Source organism: Magnolia sinica, chromosome 15 (assembly GCF_029962835.1).
Source record: "Magnolia sinica isolate HGM2019 chromosome 15, MsV1, whole genome shotgun sequence".
NCBI lineage: Eukaryota > Viridiplantae > Streptophyta > Magnoliopsida > Magnoliales > Magnoliaceae > Magnolia > Magnolia sinica.
In genome coordinates, this window is record NC_080587.1 from 3444757 (window position 1) to 3469209 (window position 24453).

Sequence of the window (24453 nt, forward strand, 5' to 3'; positions counted from 1 at the left end):
ACCAACCTATTGAAATGTTTAGATATCACATTGTGGGCCCACCTTTCGAATGGCTTGGATGCTGTATACACCTGACGCTTCACATGCAATGGTTTGTACCGAGATGAATCCTGCTATGGCTATTTGCAAATCCAGGCATCCGAATCCTACTCGCACGTGACAATGTGTACAACATCCACTCCTTTCATCAAATGGACCCCACTTTTTACATATTAAAGTCCAAAAAAATAAATAAATTGGTAGCCATAGGTACGAACGTGGAATTTGGATCATTAGCCTCTTCTAACCATCCATTTTAGCCATACACGTGTGGCTGACTTAATGATCAAACCGGCCGATTTTGGAGCTGAAACACCTATTTGTCAGGCCCAACAACATAAACGATCCGGATACATTACACGCCTGCCACATTGGCATGTGTGAAGTGTGCAGGATTCAGCTGGCTACTCGCGATTAGCCATCCAATCCTCCTTTCAAGGAGTTTCGCTGTAAATTGTAATCCATCTCGACGTATTAAAATGTGATACGTCGATACTATTATCTATTGGAATTGGATTATTTTTAAAAGATCCAAACCGTTTAAATGATAGGGGAATTTTTTTATTAGATTTATTAATGGAAATCATTGATCATGAAACTTTATTCTAACCGTACATTTAAAAAAAATACCCAAAAATTGAATGGTTGAAATATTCAAATATAAAGATTTTATTTATTATTTATAGAGCATAAAAGTTTATTCTCATCGTATTAACGGTCTGGATCATTGGAATACGATCTATATTGAAAAACAAAGGTCTCGATGTATCACATCCTAATACATGGAGATGTATTGGAGCAAACCTCCTGAAAAGACACCCACAGTTTTTTGTTTTTACAAACGAACACGTTCTACTACATCTCTTTCTATTTCACCTCATGTAAGCGTTTTTCTCATTCAAATTAAGGAGAGAGAGAGAGAGAGAGAGAGGTTTGTAGATTCCCCAACAGCAGCAATGCATGAAAATGCAGTCACAGCCTCTCCTCTCATTGGAAGCATGGCCCCCCTTTAAGCCAAGTGTTGGGTCCCATTCTCAACCATGGTTAACTAACCTTGGTTAAACTAACCCAACCCCCTCCCTCTTATACACCATACTTCAGTCTATATAACCCCCTCCCTCCCTTCCTCTTTCTTTCTCCTAACTCCCCTTTTCAACATTTGAAAAAAGGCCCACCATCCCTTAAATGCAAACTCACATACAAAAAACCCCACCTTTTCTTCCCACCCAAATGAAGAACTATTCTCCTTCATCTTCATCTTCTCTCTCCTCATCTTCCTCATATTCTTCTCCATCTCCTTCCAACTCAGCAAAACCCAAGGCCAAACGCATTAGGAGGAATCTCAATCCTGAGAAACGACATTCCGGCAGTAGCCCAGGAAGGAGGAGCTCTATATATAGAGGTGTTACTAGGTAAGAATGTTGCCTTAGGTGTATACACACATCTTTCTGTGTATGCATCATTCACAATTGAATCTATGTTTATGTGGGTTTTTGGGTTTTGATGGATTTTGATGGTGTATACACACATCTATCTGTGTATGCACTCATGCATGCATAAATGTGTGTTAATGGCTTTTGATGGATTTTGTTGGGTGGATGGTGTATACACACATCTATCGGTGTATACACTCATGCAGATGGGATTGTGTTGTATGTAGGTTCATGGGTTTTGATGGATTTTTGTTGCATGTCATTAATGCAGGCATAGATGGACAGGAAGGTATGAGGCCCACCTTTGGGACAAGAACAGTTGGAATCCCATTCAAAACAAGAAAGGAAAACAAGGTCTGTTTTTATTTTTATTTTTAATTTTTAAAAAAAGGATAAAATGGGCAATTGTACTTTTTAGTTAATTATTTTTTATTTTTATTAGGCTGATTTTTATTTTTTAATTGTTGATGATTTGCATATGTAACACCTATGTGCTGGTCATGTGGATGCTTTAGTGTATTTGGGTAAGTTGTATCTGTTCTTCTTTATATATATATATATATATATATATATATCCTTTATTGGGGTGGTGAAGATCATAATGTGGATTATTGTGGACCCATATGGCGCACGTTAGTGAAGCCCCTTCATTTAATTTTTTTTTTAAATATATATATACTCATTTTTGAATGAATGGTGGGAAAATTGCAGGAGCTTATGATGATGAAGAGGCTGCTGCCCATACATATGATCTTGCTGCCCTTAAATACTGGGGCCCTGATACCATTTTGAATTTTCCGGTAAGTATTTAAAATAAAAATCATTTTCATGGCCGATACATGTATCCATACATTCATATGTATGCATGTATATTGGGTTGTATCATTATAATATAATTTTAATATTTATTTATTTATTTTGGAAAATGCAGCTGAGTACATATGCAAAGGAGTATGATGAGATGCAAAACGTCTCTAAGGAAGAGTATTTAGCAACTCTAAGGAGGAGGAGTAGTGGATTTTCTAGAGGAGTATCGAAATACCGTGGGGTGGCAAGGTACCGTAATCAAGAGAGTAGAAAACAGATAAGAATGGATACTCGCGGGATAGTCCTGCTCCCCATACGTGCCAATTTCGCACTTATGTTCAGGATCCAGACCGTTCATCAGATGGACCGCGCACCATTGCATATGATTCTGTGCAAAATCGGGATTGTCCTATACATTTGATGGGCCACACTTGTATAGAAATGGGCAGACAGAAAGATCAACTGACGGTCCATATTCATTACACGTGTCGGTCATTTTATGATCGGGGCAGTCCTAATGTTCCCACCGTTGGAGATGGGTAGCAAGGCCCACCTGATGGAAGAAAGGCCTCTATCGTTAATCCACGTATGCTGCATTGACACGTGTGGAGAGTAAGGCTGCGAGTTCTACTTTCAGGATGGCGTAAATAAGGCATCTGACGCATAATCGGAAATTGGGTTTTCCGATGACCGTTTCTGACACATTACCGGACTTTGGCAGGCATCATCACAATGGACGGTGGGAAGCAAGGATCGGTCGTGTTTTCGGGAATAAATATCTCTACTTGGGAACTTACAGTAAATCTCTCTCTCTCTCTCTCTCTCTCTCTCTCTCTCTCTCTCTCTCTCTCTATACAATGTTGTATCTGAGCCGTGCAAAAAGTGGAACTAACCATAAAGATCAGATGGAGGATGGCCCACTCATCATATGGGCTAAACCGTTGAAATCAAAGGACAGGATGTAGTTTGATCAAGATTAGATTTGTGGCCCACCCCATGAGCTGGTTGGCCTGATCTTTTCCTGAGGCGTTCCTTATACTGTGCACCACCTTTTGGTCGGCTCAGATTTTTTACATGAACGGCACGTTACTCAAAAGGAGGCGTTGTATGTTATTAGCTTTCCTACATGATGTTGATATTTTCAGCTTAGACTTGCATGGCTAGGGCCTGACAATATTCGCCGGAATATGCTTCTTTCCGGCAAGTGTCATTTTCTCGGCGGGTGTCTTTTTTTCACGTGGAGATGCGCTTGGGGGCAGATGTCACGTGTGCACGTGCGACCGCATGCCCGGTGCACGTGTTTAGAACCACGCAAGCATGCACCTGAATATCACACGCAAAAGGTCTCTCTTACAGATTTGAGAGAAAGGTGGCGGTTCAGGAATCTTCTTAAATGACCACGTTGCCCTCGTTTCATCGCATGCACGAGCGGAAAAAGACGTAAATACCCCTCGCGTCGGGGGCGCAGCCGAGGGGCATTTGAGAGAAAGGTGGCGGTTCAGGAATCTTCTAAAATGGCCACCTTGCCCTCGTTTCATCGCATGCACGAGCGGAAAAAGACGTAAATGCGCCTCGCGTCGGAGGCGCAGCCGAGGGGCATTTTCGTCAACTGCCAAAAGTTAATGGAAAGGAAAACCGTTAAAATCCTGCCTCCTAGATATGACCACTCGTATTTTTTTGGCAATGTTCTGAACTTTCACATACAGCCCCATCTTTCCTGCTGATATTTCATGTTTTTAGAAAATCCAAGCCATGAAAAATGTGGGCCACAGTGTGATAATCACCTAGAGTGAAAATCAGGCTGATCTACTCATCAGATGGGCACCATCAAAACCAAAGGATATCCAATGGCCACAAGTATGGCCACCTAATGAGTTGATCAGGTCGATTTTTACAGAATCCGATATTTATGACGCGGCCCATCTTTTACTTGGCTTGGATGTCTTACACATATGACACATTTGTAGGAGTGGCCCACCCAATCCTATTTGAAAATTAAAATAAAGTACATATGTGTCATCATGTCTCTCCCTACTTGAAATCTCTCACCATCTTCACCAAACTAAGTTAAAACCCCTTTTAATAATAATAATAATAAAAAAAACTAAAAATGTGATAAAAAATATTATAAATTATTTTTAGGTTTGGGAAATGGGTCAATGAAATTAGATTCATAACACATCCATTGATGAATGAAGTGGGTTTGATTCAATGAATTAATTCAATTAATTGATGAATGAATAAACTAGGTTTATTTCATTACACATTCATACTTCGGTTCATAAAAAGCATTTATAAGTAGGGTTGTCAATGGGTCAGGCTCGGGCGAGCAAAACAAAATTTTGACTAGGCCCCACCCTAACAGTTCAAAAATCGGGCTGTAACCAACCCCAAGTCCGGCTCGTTGAGAAACCTAGTTATAAGTTCAGTATATATGTATGTATATATAGATGATTTCGGAAATTGGGTTCGCTGTGGTGGATCCATGAATGAAGAAGTTGAGTTTAATTCAGTAAATTTCAAAACATCGGGGTTGGAAAATAGCTATAAATATATGTATTTATGTATGTATGTATGTGCATGTGCATGCATGTGCTTTTGCATTTTCTTACTGGCCTTATTTTCAGAAATAGTTCTAGAAAATACTGGTGTGGTTTATATAAGAAGAGAAATGATCCGATGAGGCGGATATACTGTAAGTCGTGATACAACATTTTCTTATCCCGCTAAATGTGTGCTGAATATCCAATCCCTGAAATAGGCAAACCGCACAATGGTGATCATCCGATATCAGAATCAGGCTGATACAATCTTGATTGTGATGCAACATCAAAATTAATGGACCGCCAATGGTATGACTCAATGCAGGTGTGGCCCACCCAATAAGCTAGTTGGACTGGTTTTCATATCAGCTGATAATCATTTTGTGGCCCACCCATTGCTCGGATTGGGTATTCCACGAATAACACAGTGGTGGAAAATAGAAGGTTGTATCATAACTTATGATACACCCACTGTATCGAATCATCTCTGAATAAGAAAAATGATAAATATAGATAAGTAATTTAATAGTGATTTCAAAATTGCATTTATAACAAACCCCCAATTCCATGATGAGCGGAATGGAAAAAAGATCATCAAACCAGCTCATTACACCACAATGGCCATTTCGGCCATCATGCAAAGATGGTAGGATGATCCATATATATATATATATATATATATATATATATATATATATATATATATATATATATATATATATATATATATTTGTGTGTGTCTCGTTAACATAATAATCATATTATATTGGTAGGAACATAATGAACATATCATATTCTCAGAAATCACAATAGGGTCCGGTGGTAGACTCTCAGGAGTTTCAACACCTGGTCAAGGGATCAAGTATCCATAGGTGGTGAAATCCCATTATGGTGTGAGTATGGGGGGGTGTGTGTGCATGTGTAAAAATAATAATAATAGTAATAATAATAATAATAATAATAGAAAAAAGGATCATTTTCTTTGGAAAAATTATCATAAGCCATTTAAGATGCTCCTTCCCAATCATCCCATGGGCCACACAGCATTGGTGGTACTGAATCTCCCAAATAGGCCAATTAATCTCCTTCTCTAAATTATCTTTGTTAAGGATAAAACTTTAAAATGATAGACAAATATGGTAGAGTTATTTGAACTATCTTTTCTTTAATTTAGAAGGAAAGCCAAGATGTAGTTTACATGAACATAACAAATTTTTCGGGTTCTTTTCAAATTATTGTGTGGAAACTTAGGTAGTTTTGAAAAATAACATGATATTTACTACCTATAATATCAAGATTCGCGACACTTTAAGTGTACCGAATGCCCTTAACTTTCCACAGCTACAGCCAAATATTGCACCTTTGGTGCATTGTATTACATGGTCACCCCAAAAGTTTCTATGGTCAATGTGGTCGCGGGAACATATCTTTCACCATCCCAAACACATGGGTGGGAATATAAACACCTATTTCAAAATGGACTTTTGAAATTTTAAATTTTGAAATGCTACTAGATTCCTTGCAACGGTCTTTAATGTTGCGCAGCATGCCAACAACGCAGTGAACTGAGATCCAATCTCAAGTCTCACCCACAAACGAAAAACAAGAAGAAATATAAACTAGAAATAGATCAAAGCAATCCAAACAAACCACAAGATAAGATATATGTGGAAAAATCCCAAATTAGGGTAAAAAACTATGGATGCAAATTTCCACTATGAAGAAAACGAAGATTACAAGGCAATATACTAACCTCTCCCTTGGAAGTACAGAGAAAATCCCTTGCCCACATCTTAGAAATATTTTTCAATATTCACCTTAACCCTAAAATAGCCCTAGGGACCCCAATTTATAGTTTTGACAACTTCTCTTTCGCACCCTTGCGAAAGGCGACTCAATTTTCCGCAGTCCGCATCAGATTCGGAAACAAATCTGCGTAATCATGACCGGTCGAGCGGACCCCACGACCGATTAAGCATGGGCCATGACTGGTTGAGCACCTCGGACCCAAAAACTGAGACTCGCTGGACTTTGAGTCGAGCCAGTCTACGACTGGTCGAGCAGTGGACCACGACCGGTCAAGCAGGGCCCACGACCAGTCGTGCGGCCCACAGATGTGGCTCCACATCTCAACAATCTCCCACTTGGAGACATATCGCCATAAACTTTTGTCTTCTCTATTCAGAGTGCATCACCTCCCCGTCTTCAAGCCTGAAGACCAATCAAAGCTGAACAGAGCTTCAGCTTCTCTCGTGTGACCGCCTTGGTCAACATATCCGCAGGATTTTCACTTGTATGAATCTTCTCCAGAGCAATCGATCCATCTTCCAGTAATGAAATGATATCTGATGGCAATATGCTTGGTCCTTGAATGAAAGGCTGATTCTTAGCCAAGTGCATTGCATTCTGACTGTCACTGTACAGCTTGCAATTTGCTTACTTTGTACAGCTTGCAATCTGCTTACTTCTTACCTAACTCTTCCATAAAACCTTGCATCCACACTATCTCCTTCCATACTTCTATAACTGCAACATATTCTGCTTCTGTCGTACTGATGATACTATTTTCTGTAACTGAGAGACCCAACTGACCGCAGCACTACCCAGAGTAAAGACATAACCTATAGTGCTTCTTCTGCTGTTGATGTCCCCTGCCAAATCTGAATCCACGTAGCCTTGTAGCTTGAATTCCGATCCACCATAGCATAACCCTACATCCTTAGTACCTACCAGGTATCTAAGGATCTACTTCACAGCTTCGCAATCTTCCTTCCCGGGGTTGTTCATGAACCTGCTAACAACTCCCATTGCTTGAGCAATGTCTGGCCTCGTGCTCACCATAGCATACATGAGACTCCCAATAGCTGACGCGTATGAAACTTTAGCCATGTAGTCCTGTTCCTCTTGTGTCTTTGCTTCTTGCTCCTTAGATAGCTTGAAGTGGTTGACTAATGGAGTGATAACCGGCTTAGCACCTCCCATATTGAATCGATCAGGTACCTTGGCTATGTACTCTACTTGTGACAAAATCAGTTTCTTGTTTTCACTGTCACGCTTTATCCTCATGCCTAGGATTTGTTTTGCAGCTCCTAAATCCTTCATGACAAATTCTCTAGATAGTTATTTTTTGAGATCTGAGATGTCCTTCATACTTGAACCAGCTACAAGCATGTCATCAACGTACAGAAGAAGATTGATGTATGACGTATTAAACTTCTTCAAATAGCAACAGTGGTCAGCATGACATCTCCTGTAACCGTTTCCCGATATGAAACTGTCGAACTTCTTGTACCACTACCTCGGGGCCTGCTTCAGGTCATATAGACTCTTCTTCAGTCTGCACACATTGTTCTTCTTTCCTGGTACCACGTATCCTATTGGCTGATGCATATATATCTCTTCTTCAAAATCTCCATAAAGAAAGGTTGTCTTAACATCTAACTGATCTACATGTAAGTCCTCTGTAGCTACTATACTCAAGACCATACGAATCATAGACATTTTCACCACAAGTGAAAATATTTCGGTGAAATCAATACCTGCCTTTTGTTGAAATCCTTTCACAACCAATCTAGCCTTGTACCGTTTCAAACCATCGTGCTCCTACTTCAATCTGTAAACCCACTTGTTATGAAGAGCTTTCTTACCCTTATGTAGAGTGACTAGCTCCCATGTACGATTGGACTCAAGAGAGTCCATCTCCTCATCCATGGCCTACTCCCACTTAACCCGTGTATCCGACTATAATGTCTCTTCAAAACACTCTGGTTTATCATTATCTGTCAGCAGTAAATAATGTAAGGAGGGTGAGTATCAGACCGTGGATCTCCTCTCCCGAGTAGACCTCCTCACACCTGATGTACGTAGCTCTGCCTCATAATGCTCTTGTGCATGATCATCCTGTGGCGCTTTAACACCCATGTCCTGTAACTCTTCCAACTCTACGAATTCTTTCTCTTCGGTCTTATTTTCCTGCACACTATCCTTATGCATCACTTTTTCATTGAAGACTGCGTCCTTGCTTCTGATGATTTTTCTATTTTCTGCATCTCAAAACCTGTAGCCAAAATCATGCTGCCCGTAGCCTATAAACATGCACCTCCTGGAGTTCACATCTAGCTTATTTCTGTGCTCTACATCAATATGAACATATGAAGTGCAACCGAACACTCTGAGATGTGCGAGGTTCACTTCTTTCCCAGTCCACGTTTCTTCTGATAGCCTACCATCCAATGGTGCTGAGCGACTTTTTTTGATGAGATATGCGGTAGTATTCACAGCATCTGCCCAAAAAGTCTTAGGTAACCGTGCATGTAACCTCATGCTCCTGATGCGCTCAAGGATAGTCCTATTAATGCGCTCAGCCACACCATTCTGCTGTGATGTCCCTGGAATCATTTTCTGATGTTTGATTCCATTTGCTGCACAATACTCCTCAAATCTCTTATCACAATACTCTCCCCCATTATCAGTTCTGAGACATTTTACTGTTTTACCTGTCTTGTTTTCTACCATAACTTTCCACTTCTTAAATATATCAAATACATCAGATTTATGCTTTAAAAAATAGACCCATAATTTTCTACTAGCATCATCAATAAATGAAACAAAATAACGTGAGCCACCAAGAGATAATACCTGTGCCGGTCCTCACACATCAGTGTGTACAAGTTCCAATAGATGCGTCTTTGGAGCGCATCTCGTCTTCTTGAAGATTACCCTCTTCCGCTTGCCATACACGCAGTCCTCTCAGAATTCCAAGTCAATAGACTTCAGCCCTGGTAGCTTTCCTTTTGACAATAGCACTTTCATCCCTTTCTCACTCATATGTCCCAACCTCTGATGCCATAATTGCCCATTCACTCTAGTTGATGCGACTGCGAGTGAAGTATACGATCCTGAAGTCACATATAAAGTACCTTCCTTCTTGCCTCGAGATACCACCAAGGCACCTTTTGTGATCTTCTAGAAATCACTGGTGAATGTCATCACATAACCGGTATCGGCCAACTGCCCCATTGAGATCAGATTCCTTCTCAAACTCGGTACATGTCTGACATCCTTCAATTTCAACGTCGTTCCGTCTTTCTGATTTATATGAACGTCTCCCTTTCCAACAATACTGCACGGATCATCATTACCCAGGTAGACTCTCCCAAAGTTACCTGACATGTAATCACCAAAACTTCCTTACATGAAGTGGCATGAAACGAAGCACCCGAGTCTATAACCAAAGAGACAAGATCAATGCCTCTATGTCACTCTTCTCAGATAGATTCATTGAATCCTTCCCACCTTGAGAGCTTCCTTTTTATTTCTTGAGCGCCCTGCAATCACGTTTCATGTGCCCCTTATTGCGCAATACCAATACCTGTCTTTGTCTTTCGGTCCCTTGGACTTCTTCCTCGACTTAGAACGCCCGTGTTTATTGCATCATTTGTTTAGTAATCTTCCTCTTCCTTCAACGTTTAGAGCATTCCCTGAATCTCCTGAAACTCCTGATACCTTTCTTCTAGATTCTTTGTTGAGAATTAGATTGGCCACATCATTAAATTTTAGCTTTGTCGACCTTTAAGAATTGCTCACAGCAATCACCAAACCATCCCAACAGTCTGACAACTAGATAACATCAATAACGCCCTGACCTCATCTTCAAAAATAATACCAATGGATTCCAACTAGCTCGTGACTCTATTGAACTCGTTTAAATGTTCAGCCACGCTCCCACCATCTGACATCTTTATGTTAAATAGCTGTTTCATAAGATGAACCTTATTGGATGCTGAGGGCTTTTCATATATAGTGGCTATGACTTCCATTAATTCTTTTGTAGTTTTTACCTTGGATATATTGAAGGCGACGCTCTTAGACAAAGAGAGTCGGATTATTCCTAAAGCCTTCCTATCCAGTAAAAACCATTCATCATCTGTCATCTTTTCTGGTTTTTTCTCTTTTTCTCATAGAAGAATATAGAGGTCATTCTGATATAGATAATCCTCCATCTGCATCTTATAGAAGATAAAGTTTGAACCATCAAACTTCTCAATTCTAGTTTTCACTTCTTCCGTCATCGCTCCCAATAGAACTAAACCAATAGCTCTGATACCAGTTGTTGCGCAGCATGCCAACAACGCAGTAAACCGAGATCCAATCTCAAGTCTCACCCACAAACGATAAACAATAAGAAATATAAACTAGAAACAGATTAAAGCAATCCAAACAAACTACAAGACAAGATATACGTGGAAAAACCCCAAACTAGGGTAAAAAACCACGGATGCAAACTTCCATTATGAAGAAAATGAAGATTACAAGGCAATATACTAACCTCTCCCTTGGAAGTAAAGAGAAAATCCATTGCCCACATCTTAGAAATATTTCTCAATATTCACCTTAACCCTAGAATAGCCCTAGGGACCCCAATTTATAGTTTTGGCAACTTCCCTTTCGCACCCTTGTGAAATGTGACTCAATTTTCTGCAGTCTGCATCAGATTCGAAAATGAATTTGCGTAACCACGACCGGTCGAGCAGGCTGCACGACCGGTTGAGCATGGGCCATGACCGGTCGAGCACCTCAGACCCAAAAACTTATGCGCGCTGGATTTTGAGTTGAGTCAGTCCACAACTGGTCGAGCGGTGGGCCACGACCGGTGGAGCAGGGCCCAGGACCAGTCATGCGGGCCCCAGATGTGGCTCCACATCTCAACATTTAAATGGTAGGAGACAATGTATGCAGCCGCCAGCCACCAACTCTCCCGGTGTGCGCTTGCCGTGGTGAAGTATTAGATATTTGTACTTTTGTGGACTTGTTATGGCATGTTGGTATGCATCTTGCCATTTGTTTTGTGAGAGAAATTGAGGAAAGGAAACACATTTCTCCCATGAAATGATTTGGCATGTTTGATGTCTCGCCCAAACCCAATATGTACAAACATCTAAAAACATGATTTTTAGAAATGTGACGTCCAAACAAAAACCTAATTGAATACTTTGAACTAGAGTTGTAAAAGTTGTGCATTGAAACGTTGTGCATAAACAATCTCTACCTTCAATCTGAGCCATAACGTTAACTGGAGCCCATAGATGGTACCACCAATGGACCCATCTTTTTACAAAAGCCTCAAACTTTCAGCCAGCCTTCGCTAGCTTGAGATCAGACGGGTAGAAAACGCTGTTCAAAGAGATAGTCCTTTAACTGGACAACCTTGACGGGTATAATTTACACATTGTGGGGAGATGGTTTATACACCAAGCTATGGTATATAGATTTATGTCCACAAGATCATGACTAGTCATATTTTACTCTCCCTATTTCTCTTTTTTTAGTGTGTAGACAATATTATCCTTCAATCTGAACCATATAGTCAATTCGGATACTCAGCATCTTCAATTTTTAGGTTAGCCATCAAAGAGATAGCCCTTCAACTGGAAGACATTCATATAGATGGAATTTGCACACATTGTGGGGAGAGGTGGTTTGTAAACGAGCTCTGGTGTGTAGTTTCATATGCATTTGATCATCACTAGTTTTATTTTTCTCATTGTAAATCTCTTTTGTAGTGCATAAACATTCTCTTCCTTGGATCTGAACTGTACACTCAACTTAGGCCCAATATGTACCACCAATGGGCCATTCTTTGGACATAGTGTCAAACTCTCAGCCAGCTGTCCAAAAGCAAGCTTGCGATGGGACGTGTAGGAAACACCTATCAATTTGCATTTTGGGTTAGAAATCAAATTGATGGCCCTTCAACTAATTTTATGTGTACAAGATCATCACCTGTCTTATTAATTCTATACTTATATTTGTAGTATATAAACCTATTCATTCGATCTCAAGCATAGACTCAAATTGAGCCCAAAAAAGTATCACCAATGGACCCTTCTTTGGACACAGCAATGAACTTTCAACCAGCCGTCCAAAAGCTAGTTTGAGATTGGAGGGGTAGATAATGCCTATCAATTCAATATTTAGGTTAAAAATCAAAGGGATGGCCCTTCAACTAGACAACCTTGATAGATGGAATTTGCATACACAGTGGGGAGAGATGGTTTATACACCGAGCTGCAGTATATAGTTTTATGTGTACATGATCACACTAGTCTTATTTTTCACTCTCAATTTCTCCTTTATAGTGCATGAACCATCTTTTCGTTCGATCTGAACCGTAGAGTCAACTTGAGCCCAAAAATGTGCTACCCATGGAACCTTTTTTTCAATACAATGGTGAACTTTTAGTGAGCCGTCCAAAAGCTAGATTAAGATCGGACAGGTAGAAAGGGTTTGTCAATTCAAATTTAGGTTAGAAATAAAAGAGATGACCCTTCAGCTAGACAACCATAATAGATGGAATTTGCAAACACTGGGGGGAGATATGGTTTATATACCGAGCTTCGGTGTATATAAATTCTTTCACTAGTCTTATTTTTCTCCTTTTCATCCTTTGTTTTGTAGGCACTCAAGAAGAAGCAGCTGCAGCATATGACATTGCTGCCATTGAATATAGAGGACTGAATGCAGTGACTAATTTCGATATCAGTCATTACATTAGGTTCCCACCACAAGAAATAGCACATCAGTCCCCTTGTGAGGGATCTGTTGACATAGGCCCACCTCAGATTCTCCTCCCAGACAATCCTCACACCATCGATCACACAACAGCAGTGGACCCACTTGGAGAACAGCCCTGGAACCTTTGCATGGACCCCAACTTCAACATGTTACCGGTCTCCAACTCCGGCCTCGACAAATCCAACGAGCTGCATGACTTGATCAATGGTGCTGATTTTGAAGACAACATAGAGTTCTTCTTTGAAGGGTCTGAAGGTGGTGCTGGTGGTGGTGTGGGGCCCACCAACACAAACAACAACAACAACAATAACAACACCCAAATGGGTGGTCCAAGTGGGGTGGGGAAAGTGGATGGCATTTTTGATAATACAGCAGCATTCGGGGGCGATTTCTTGAGTGGGATTGAGCAAGGTGGGGAGTGTGGGTTAATGGAGGAGGTGATGTCTTCTGTGGGGTCCATATCATACCCTTTTGAGATCAGTATATGTTCTTAAGATATGTGGTGGATGTGGGGGGTTTTGACTTTGGTTGGGATTGGTGGGGTTTGTTTGAGTTTGCTGTTGTTGTTGGGATTTTGACTTTCTTTTTTCTTTTTTCTTTTTCTTTTTTTTTTTTTTTTTAAAATGTTTGCGTCTGTGTGACAGTGAGAATGGCAAGGTCCTTGGGAAACATTTGAAAGAAAAGTCATACTATTTTTTTTTTTTTCATTTGGGTTTTTATTGAAGGGACTGATAAGATTGTTAGCCTCTGTTTATTTTAGGAAATTTTACCCAAAAAAAAAAAAAACCTGCCTGCTTAATATATAATTTACATTTGGATACATTTTTCAGGTTTTCATAAGCTACCTATTAATGCAGGTACGTTTGGTTAGATTTAAGTTGAGGTCCTTCTCTAGCAAAGGGATTGGTGACTCAGGTGCGCCTCATTGTGTTGTTCATGTGAAATTGATGCGACAATCAAGTGTGATTTTACTTCGTGTAACCTACTTGAATCACGAATGATGGGAGTGGATTTCATATAATCATTGTTGGAAGGCGCTGTAAAAATCAAGGATGAGGTCTCTCTCCTAGTTGTTTGTCCTGTGCCTAATGTGAGATTTTATTGTGGCCCACATGAATCACAGGTCAACTTGATTTTTCATCTTGGACCCACCAAAAACCAAGGGTGGACATCCTCTAAAATGCCCATTAAATCTCCTTTTTTTAAAACAGTTACCAGAGGGTTTGGGGGCTACTGTGATGTGTATGTGAAATCGACTCTGACTATTACATGTACAATCTCATGTTAAGCTCAAAGACAAAAAATCAAGCTATCTGTGATTTAAGTGGGTCACACAAAAGGATACCATTGAGAGAGAGAGGTCCACCCTTATTATTATTATTTTTTTTATGACCTATTGTGATGATTATATGAATTTCACTCCAACCATTGGATGCCAAACCCAAATTTAAGCCCAAGGTCCAAACATCAAGCTCATCCCTAATTCAAGTAGGCCACACTACAGGAAATAGTTTAAAGGAGGCCTTGGCCTAAGATGTGATGTTTGGGGTGGATTTCATATAAACATCAAGGTGGGGCCACACAAGCCACCCATCCCTTTGCTCGCATGGCTAACCCGGACTTTGTTAACAAATCTGAAAATACTTCAATGATAATTACTTGAATTAATAGAATAGGGTACAATAAAAATTTTAAAAAAAAAAAAAAAAAAAAAGTATCAGAAAGGAAATTTTATATTAAGTAGACTTTTAAAAAATTTCCTTAATTTTAAGAGCCTATAGAATTGATATTTACACCCACCTTTATGGATGAATACATCTTTTATCTACTTTAAATAATAGAAATATAACTTTCATTATTGTAATATGCTGCGTATGAATGACAAAAAAAGAAGAAGATACTTATAATTGATCATAATCCGAAAGGGAATATTAAGGGGGAGTTTGGATTGTAACTTACTAAAAATAAGTTACTTATGCTTTAAGTAGCTTATCTTGATTTCTACTTATTAAATTGAAGTGATCAGGTAACTTTAAATAAAAAATTACTTATAACTGATCATAAACCAAACTTAACTCAAATAAGTTATCTACTGTTGTAAGGAGGAAAAGTAATTTATTTGGTGGTATACAAAATAGACCTAAATATGCTACTTATGCCATAAGTAGCTTATCTTGGTTTCCACGATTGATAAGTATGTTTGATAAACAAGATACTTATCAATTAAAAAGTAGAAAAGCATGTCTGTTTTCTAACATCAAAAGTAATTATCTCTCAAATCTGATTGATCACCCGCACATCTACTATCCATCATGTGGGGCCAACCTTTGATGCGGACCGTTCATTGTGTAGGCCCCACCTTTGATGTGGGTTGTCCATCACGCGGGGCCACTTTGGATATGGACCATTCATCATTAGGGGCTGACCTTTAATATGCACCTTTCATTATGTAGGGCCACCTTTGATATGGGTCATCCATTAAGTTGGGCCACCATCAATGTTATTGTCCATCATGTGGGCCCACCTTTAATATCCATCGTCCATCATGTGGAGCCCACCTATGATGTGGACCATCCATCATGTGGCCCCACCTCTAATATAGGGCCATCCATCATGCATGGCTCACCTTGGATATGGGCCACTCATCATTAGGGTCAACCTTTGATGTGGACCTTCCATCATGTGGGGCCCACCTAAATGTGTATGATCCATCATGTAGGGTCCACTATTAATTGCCAATCATGTGGGTCCACCTTTGATGTGGATTGTCCATCATGTGGGCCCCACCTTCAATGTGGGTTGCCCATCATTCAGGGCTTGCCTTCAATGTGAGCCATTCATCATTAGCGGCGGACCTTTGATGTGGATTGTCCATCATATGGGGTAAGCTCAATATGGGTCATCCATCATATGGAGCCCAACTTCAATGTCCACTACCCATCACGTGGAGCCCACCTTTGATGTGGACCATCCATTGTATAAGCCCCACTTTGAAGTGAAACATCCATCGTACCAATCCGCTTTGGATGTGGGCTATTTATCATTATGAGCTGACCTTTGATGTGGACCATCCATTATGTGAGCCCACATTAATATTAGGTCATCCATCATGTGGAGCCCACCTTTGATGTGGATTGCCCCATCTTATAAGCCCCACCTTTGGTGTCTCCATCATGTGAGGCCTTCTTTGATATGGACCATGAGAGAGAGCCTCCTTTGACGCCAACTGTGAAAGCGAGGAGTAAAAAAGTAACACGTTAAAATAACTTATTAAAATAAGTAACTTTTGCTATAAAACTTACTTTTATAATAATACTTACCATACTAGTTTAAGTGAAAATGGCAACTTTTTAATAATTTAACATAAGTTAAAAAGTAACCAATTTGGTGGTATCCAAACACGCTATAAATGAGAGATGTTTATTGGCGTAAGTTGAGAGGGCAGGTAAGTTGAGGGTAAGACCACACCCAACCCAACCCAACCTGATATCAAGTTAGGCGCGACATGTGGCCCCACCCAACTTGACATACCATATCCTCAACCCTAACCCATGTGACTAAGGGGTCGTTTGGATGGTAAACACATTACAACTGAAAAAGGTTATAGGTGTAATCTATTTAAGGTGCATTTGGATTCATGTTTTGGGTGAATTGCATTGTATTCTGGTACTGTTCATGTATACGTTGGGCGATATTCAGAATACATCCATCAGAAACGTGCCTCTAACTAATGTTTGGATAGGACGTATTGTCTTAGCAAGTATACAAATTCTAGTACAGATCAATGTCTGGAAATGACGTATAAGGGCGACACATTGTATATACATATAGATATTGGTAGTCTGTGTACTATGAAGCGTATTTGTACATGCTCAGACATTCTATCTCAGGCGGGCCCTTCTCTTGTTGTTGTGATTAATCTCTGCGGTCCATCACGTTCTGGTACATGAATGATGACCGTTCTGCCAGTGTCTCCACTTGGATTCACCTGTTTAACGGTATGAATGTCATAAAAAATGCCACAGCATCCTAAAAATCTAACACACGATACACATCAACAACATATAGACTCCAAACCGTGTCTGGATGCTAGGAAAACATTTTTCAGGACTACAAAGACCGTGGGCCCCACATGGGTTACCAACCATTTGGAAGGATCCTGACCGTTCATCCATTATCACCTTGTTCGATTAACGTCTTTAACGACATGGATGTCATATCCAATGGCACAATTTCACGAACAATGAATTATCCTGATCGTTCGTCGGTTTTCCACGGTAAAGATCAAATATCAGTGAATATATTTCACTATTTGGAAATCTCAAAAAAAAAAAAAAAATACGATACTATAGTTCAAAAACATCAACATGTCAATGTGTGATCAGTTTATCCAACCCCTTTTGAATGTCTCTGAAAAAATAGTCCACGATAAAACCAGAGGACCCAACCATCCAAAAAAAAAAACATACCTATTTCATTCTCCTCAGCCATACATATTCTAGAACCGACAAAATAACCTGATACCGGCATAAAAAATCAACAATCCAAGCAGCATATGAAGAAGCGAAGCCATGCAAGATTCGTCTCCAACTTCAGCAACAGACACCCTCTCAGCAGGTCCATCTTCCCAGACATTCTTGGTGCCGATTTGGGTTCGATCTGTGAGAGCAGCTACACAGTTGCCACTGTCCATTGTTGAGGGATGATGAGATGCACGAACAGCCCCACTTCCAGTTGTATGTTGTGTCGTTCGATCGGGCAAAAAAGGCTAAATAATATAAAAAACAGTAAAAAATTCACCCACCCAAGAGAATGATATGATGTAATCTTCACTGCTTTGACTAACAAAATTTTAGAGAGTATGAAATAAACAGTATCCTACAAACCTGATACACATTCCAAGCTTTCGTAACATCTTCAAAAGTCGTGAACGAATTGTGTCTGCATCCACTAAATTCATTAACTTGAGCATTGCATGCATCCCATGTTGCATAGATCCCGGGATTCCTCCCCACAAACACCACATAATACTTTTGCTTCATTCCTCTGCAAGAATTAATAAATGCCTTAATCGGTAGGATATCTGAATTGGAAAAAAAAAAAACTGAAACAAAAACATTTATCTTCCTTTTGCCTCTAGTTGTATTATGTAATCTCCATATTACCAGACTTTTGAAGATGTTGGCACCAAATTTCGTTTTTTTGGGAAACAGGTTACAAATTGATCCCCACAGCCACCTTTGCAAATAAAATGAAATGTTCAGGTCAATAACGTTCCATAGAAATCGTTCACACATTGACAATATTATTAAATCTCCTTACCACCAGGATAAATTTGCAGACACAGGCGAGCTTCAGACCTTTCACTGATCTAAGGTCCCTAAATTAGAAAATAATCTGTCAAGTTTAATGCAAGTGAAAAGTGTATCAATCCGTAATAAAATATTCATATTGACATTCAACATTAAAAGCTTCGCAATAGCAGAATTATTACCAGTATTAATTTGATTTTCTTTACAATAAGACGAAGTAAACAAGGTGATTTACACGAAAACAAAAAACTGTATCAGTCCTACAGTGAATCTCTCTCAGCAGAGTGTTGTATATTTCAGAAAATATATGAGGGAGGTAAAGAGAATATGAAATAAAAATTGCCAGAAATCCTTCTGAGACAGTTAAAGTTCAGAAATTACATTGAGCAATGCAACAACCCACCAAATTCAACTTGAGTAGATCAAGGTTTGGGTAGCTTGGGGGAGTGGGGGGTAAAGAAAACTGGTTCCAAGCTCTTGCAAACTCAACAAATCAAACTGAACATTAGCTTTAAACATTCAGAAGAAGTAGAGTAACAAACAATGTTTGAGTTCACTCAGGTTTAGGCCCTTATCATTATCATAATCAACTAACCTTTATCCCAGCTGATTTGTGTCTACAACATGCTCTCTGTAGTGATTAAGTTAGGACCTTAAATGAGAAAAAGACATGCAGTTATCAATTCGACATAAAAATACCTATGAAAGTTGAAAAGTGAAAATACAAAAACGAAACATCTATACTGTAGACCATTACTGATATTTGAATCAGAAAAAGAAAACACCGGAACAAACCTCTTAAATATCCATATTACCTATCTATTTATACAAAGAGTCGATAGTATTAGCGTCTTAATCCACGTCAGTTACCCATGACAAAGGTATATCACTATAACTTTTAGAACAGTAACCAGCAAAACCAATGTACAGCAGAGATGAATAGATTACGAATGTGAGTGCGTATCAGAAAATAAGACATAAAAGAGTGTTAATACAAAAGACAATTTGCAGACAGTAATAATCTCATTCAGTTAAAAAAACATCATACTGACATATCAGGTTAGTGACATAAAATCAGTAAGACATAAAAGCAATCATTGTCCCGGTCATTGTATGAGTCCAATGACATAAGAACCAGATTGAAATGTATCTCCACTATAAAAAAAGATGGGGAGATTGGTACAAAAATATCGTATAAGTCTACAGTTCCACCCTGTAAGTAGTATCAACAGTACGATGGTAATAGCTTCTGAATTTGTAAATAGAACAGTCCATTCAGTACAATATTAGCATTGCTGCTCCAGCAGCAAATGTATCATCCACAGCAGATTAAAGTTAACAAATCCAAACCGAGCAATGACAGACTCAAAAAAAAAACAGTTAATGCAACAAACCATCCAAAAAAACACATACTCCAAATGTAAACAGTCAAGTGATATGAACCACGTGCCCCTATTCTCAATTCGTGCCACAACGAGGAAGGATCACTTTTTCTATCCATTCCTTCCTGCGTTCATGATCCATCTTTATAAAATACCCTACACTGACTACATCAGTTTGCAAGAACCTTGCAGCACAGAATTGGTCTTCATGTGAAAGACCATCCACCTCTTCCATGATACCCAGAAACCGCTGAATACGCGTCATGCTTTTTCCCTGACCCAATGTAAATGGTCAGGTTGTTAACGGCTTCAGCCACTTCTCCCATCTTCTCGCTGATATGTTCACTTGGCCTACACCTCCGCCCACGGTTTATCTCACTCCCCTCTATACGACTATGACGAGAACCTGAAGTGGCTTCCATTGAGCTTTTATTAGCACGTTTTGCCCGATTTGATAAGAATTCATCACCACCTCGAACTCTGGGAGGGGGCCTTCGGTCATCCTCGTCAGAGGATGACAAATGTACTCTCTGGGAAGCCCCCTCATCCAAGTCATCGTCAGAGTTGAACTCGTCATGGACGCGCCGTTTTCCTGATATCGGAGAAGAATATGCCGTACTAGCAAATTCACTGTGGGCACAATCATTGCCAAACATAAACTTGAGGTCTTCCCATCTTTCAATATGTTTGCCTCGCACCCGTTCGGCGTAGAGGTGTGTCTATATACACAAAGACAGAATATTTTCATCAATTTTGTAAAATCAGACTGTACAAACTTTAAAAGCATTTATATGTGAAGATCATACCGTGATGTATCCATCCCATACATCCTCTATAGCAAGAACCATCTTGTTTTCTTCGTCCCATCCAAAACCCGAGGCGTTGAGCATGTCCTTTATTGCCCAGTACAACATTTTTAGGGTCCGCAAGCGATTAGAAATATGACGGTTCTCTAGCAAAGTGTCATAAGTATCGTAGATTACTTTAATCATGGCCTTGTATGCTTCGGGTTTAAACCCGACGTCACTTTTAAGTCCTAGGTTCACTTGTTCCACCAACCCATCAACCAATGCGTTATCCATGTTGTCTGTCCATTGAAGACTATTAACTTTACGTGGACCGCCTACACTACGCCCTGGCTGGGATACACATTTCGGGGATGACCCTTTGCGGGAGGGTGTATGCTTTTTCTTAAGAGTTCCAATTAATTCAGTTGGTAAATTCGGGCACTGGTTTGAACCAAAACCCTTCTTTGAAGGTGATGACTCCACATCTTTCTTTCTCGGGTCCTTGACAGTGCTCCTTAAAAAATTCATAGATCCTACAGGCAGAAAATGTAAATAGAGATATAACAACTATAGTCAAGTAATGCAGTATAATAATGACTCATAGGCAGACATAATGACATTCATCACGAATATTAAACATAATATCCCAAACTTGGTGAAAATATGTCAAAATATTCCCATTTTCGACTAAGCGAATCATTACATAAATCAGGAAACATAAGTCCGTTGTCTTGTACGTGGAAGACTGTCATTCTACATTCTCTCAGCAATCTCGTCTCTCTTCCTTATCCACTCATTACGTGTGCAATCCATCACCCGAGCTAACGTTTGTCCTTCATCTACTGAGGATCTACAGGGGATGGTGCAACATCCTCTAAATTATCCCCACTATCCTCAACTACCTCAGCCAGTCCATCATCACCACTAATACGAATGAAATTATTAAAGACATAGTAAGCTATAACAATTTTCACTTGTGTTATAAACTTGAACTGAGGAGGAGTACGTAGAATAGGGAAGCGGCTTTTTAAAAGGCCAAATGAACGCTCTATGACATTTCGTAACTGTGCATGATGATAATTGAAAAGTTCCTTTTTATTGGTAGACTTCCTTTCAGTACGAAACTCGTTCAAGTGATATCACACACCTTGATAGGGTGCCATAAATCCAGACGAATGTGCATATCCAGCGTCAACAACATAATATTTTCCTACACAATTGCAAGATATATTTCAGATATCTATCACACGTAATTACCTACAGAAAAAACAATCACCCCTTATTTGTGTTTGTTGGTTGGGATGGATCTGTATCCGATGCTCGTATGCTACAAAATGCACTCACTCGTTACTCTGACTATTTTCTTATCAAAAGTACATGCGGTCAAAACATTCTGTGATAGAAATCCTTTTCGATTTCTAAAAGTTAAACTTTTTTCTTTTGGCAAATAAGCCGGGATATGGGTACCATTTAGAGCCCTGATGTAGTCCTACAATCAGAAAGATGGCATATGATCAGTTCATCCATTAACTATCAACTTATAATTTAGGAATTTCTCTAACATATCCTCAACTTTACCTGAAAATATGAACTTCACAATGAATTGTCGAAAATTTCGTTGGGTGTGTTTAAATCAAGAAACCTCACGTACTCGGGATATAGACCGATTATAGCATCCAGTACTTTACTAAAGTGTCTGCTCACAGTCTCACAAGATCGTGTGAAACGATGACCAATCACACGATTACGTACGTTATGTCCGACGATATGAAGAAACATTACAACCTGCTCCTTTATGCTACATCTCCTACTATCGGAAAGTAATTTTTGATCCCTCAACAGTAACATAATTCAAAAAATTTATTCCTACCCATCCTCAGCTGCACAAGACACTCAGTATTGCTCTTACGTATAATTCGGCTTATGAACCTATCCCTCTCAATATGGCTTTCATTAGGTTTAGCCTTTATACACTAACGACGATAATATTCAGCCGCTCCCATTACAGTTACTGCAGCTGCAATGGTGGTTATGGCAACGGCTATTTCACTCTCATGCCAATCACTGCCAAATGATTTATCATCGAAATATTTCACACTTTCGGAAGTCATGACAATTTAAAGGGAACTCGAAAAATTGATCTGATTTACAATTAGAAGAAAATGTAAATTTGACTTGTATATAAACATATATATATACTACATCAAACTTGTACAATTCAAAATAATTGATAATGCACTTGTTTATTCAAGCATTTTTTTTTTCTTCTTGTAAGCTTTTTTTTTTTTTTTTTAAAGATTGCATAATAACTGATTAAAACATGTTGGTTCTCACTAGGATATGTATTATCGTCAGTGAAGAGATTGATACATCCCATCTAATAACAACATAATTAGAAGATGTACAGGAAGTTACAAATAACAGATTAAACACTTATTTCTTACATCAGTTATTTTTTTAGGGGACAATTTTTTAACTTGCTGCTGAACAGATTGATACATCAAAACAGTATAAATCAATTTAACAAGATGTACATAAAGTTATAAAGAATACATGATCCACTTGGTTCTCCAAACAGTTAATGATTATAATAGAATATAATATTTTAACATCAGATAAGTGAAAAATTATAAGATGTACATCAGAATTAAAAACACATCATACAACAGAATTTTTTTCTCGTTCTAACTCAGATTGATACGTGAAGCATGAAAAAATAGATATAATCAGAAATCATAATAACTGTTAAACCATATGTTACAGGCTTATCAGTTATTTTTTTATCCTCTGAGAATTTTATACTTTCTGCTGAACAGTATTGAGACATGAAAACTGTTAACATTAAGTGATTCATGTACATAAAGTTAAAAAGAGTACATGAATCATTTGGTTCTTCAATCAGTTAATGAAGATATTAGAATAGATGATTTTAACAGTAGATAATAGCAGAATTATAAAAAGTACAGCAGAGTTAACAACAGATTATGCCTCTGAGAGTTTTTTGTCGTTCTAACTCAGATTGATACATGAAGCATGTAAATAGCATCAAAAGAAGTTATACACAGATTTCATAGTAATACCTAAACCACATGTTTCAGGCTTATGAGTTATTTTTTTTATTTCATCTTACAATTTTTAACTTGGTACTGAACATATTGATACATCAAAACTGTTAACATCACACTCACAAGATATGAAACAAGTTATAAACAGTACAAAAATACTTCTATTTGAGATCAACCCAGACTGTACAGTTCCTTATGAGATAATACTTGCTCCCCAAAAACGAAAGGTTCGAAGACAAGAAATGTCGTTCAGGAATGGTTTTGAAATCTCAGAGAAGGGTTTTATGTAATACAGGGCATATCCACTTGATGGAAAGATTCATCGGTATAGACACCACCTATACATGGCCTTCCGCAAACAGATGGGTGTCATGCACCCATCCTTTCCAGATTTCCAGTGTTCAGTGGAATATTTTATCAAAACCGATATTAGATTCATCAGGAGAAGATTGCTCTACCATCGCCCGTATACGCATAGAGATGGGAAATAGGGTGTATACAGTCAGGGTG

The 24453-nt window shown here is 39.0% G+C and overlaps 1 protein-coding gene across 1 annotated transcript; it reads left to right on the top strand.

The window, feature by feature from the left end:
- The first annotated feature begins 990 nt into the window (after nucleotides 1-990).
- On the top strand, nucleotides 991-13998 carry LOC131227862 (AP2-like ethylene-responsive transcription factor At1g16060). The gene is made up of 7 exons (XM_058223690.1): nucleotides 991-1451; nucleotides 1744-1826; nucleotides 1988-1996; nucleotides 2184-2272; nucleotides 2404-2528; nucleotides 3001-3077; nucleotides 13280-13998. Exons 1-7 carry the CDS (start codon nucleotides 1225-1227, stop codon nucleotides 13888-13890), a joined length of 1221 nt encoding a protein of 406 aa, XP_058079673.1. The 5' UTR covers nucleotides 991-1224; the 3' UTR covers nucleotides 13891-13998.
- The last annotated feature ends 10455 nt before the right edge of the window (nucleotides 13999-24453 follow it).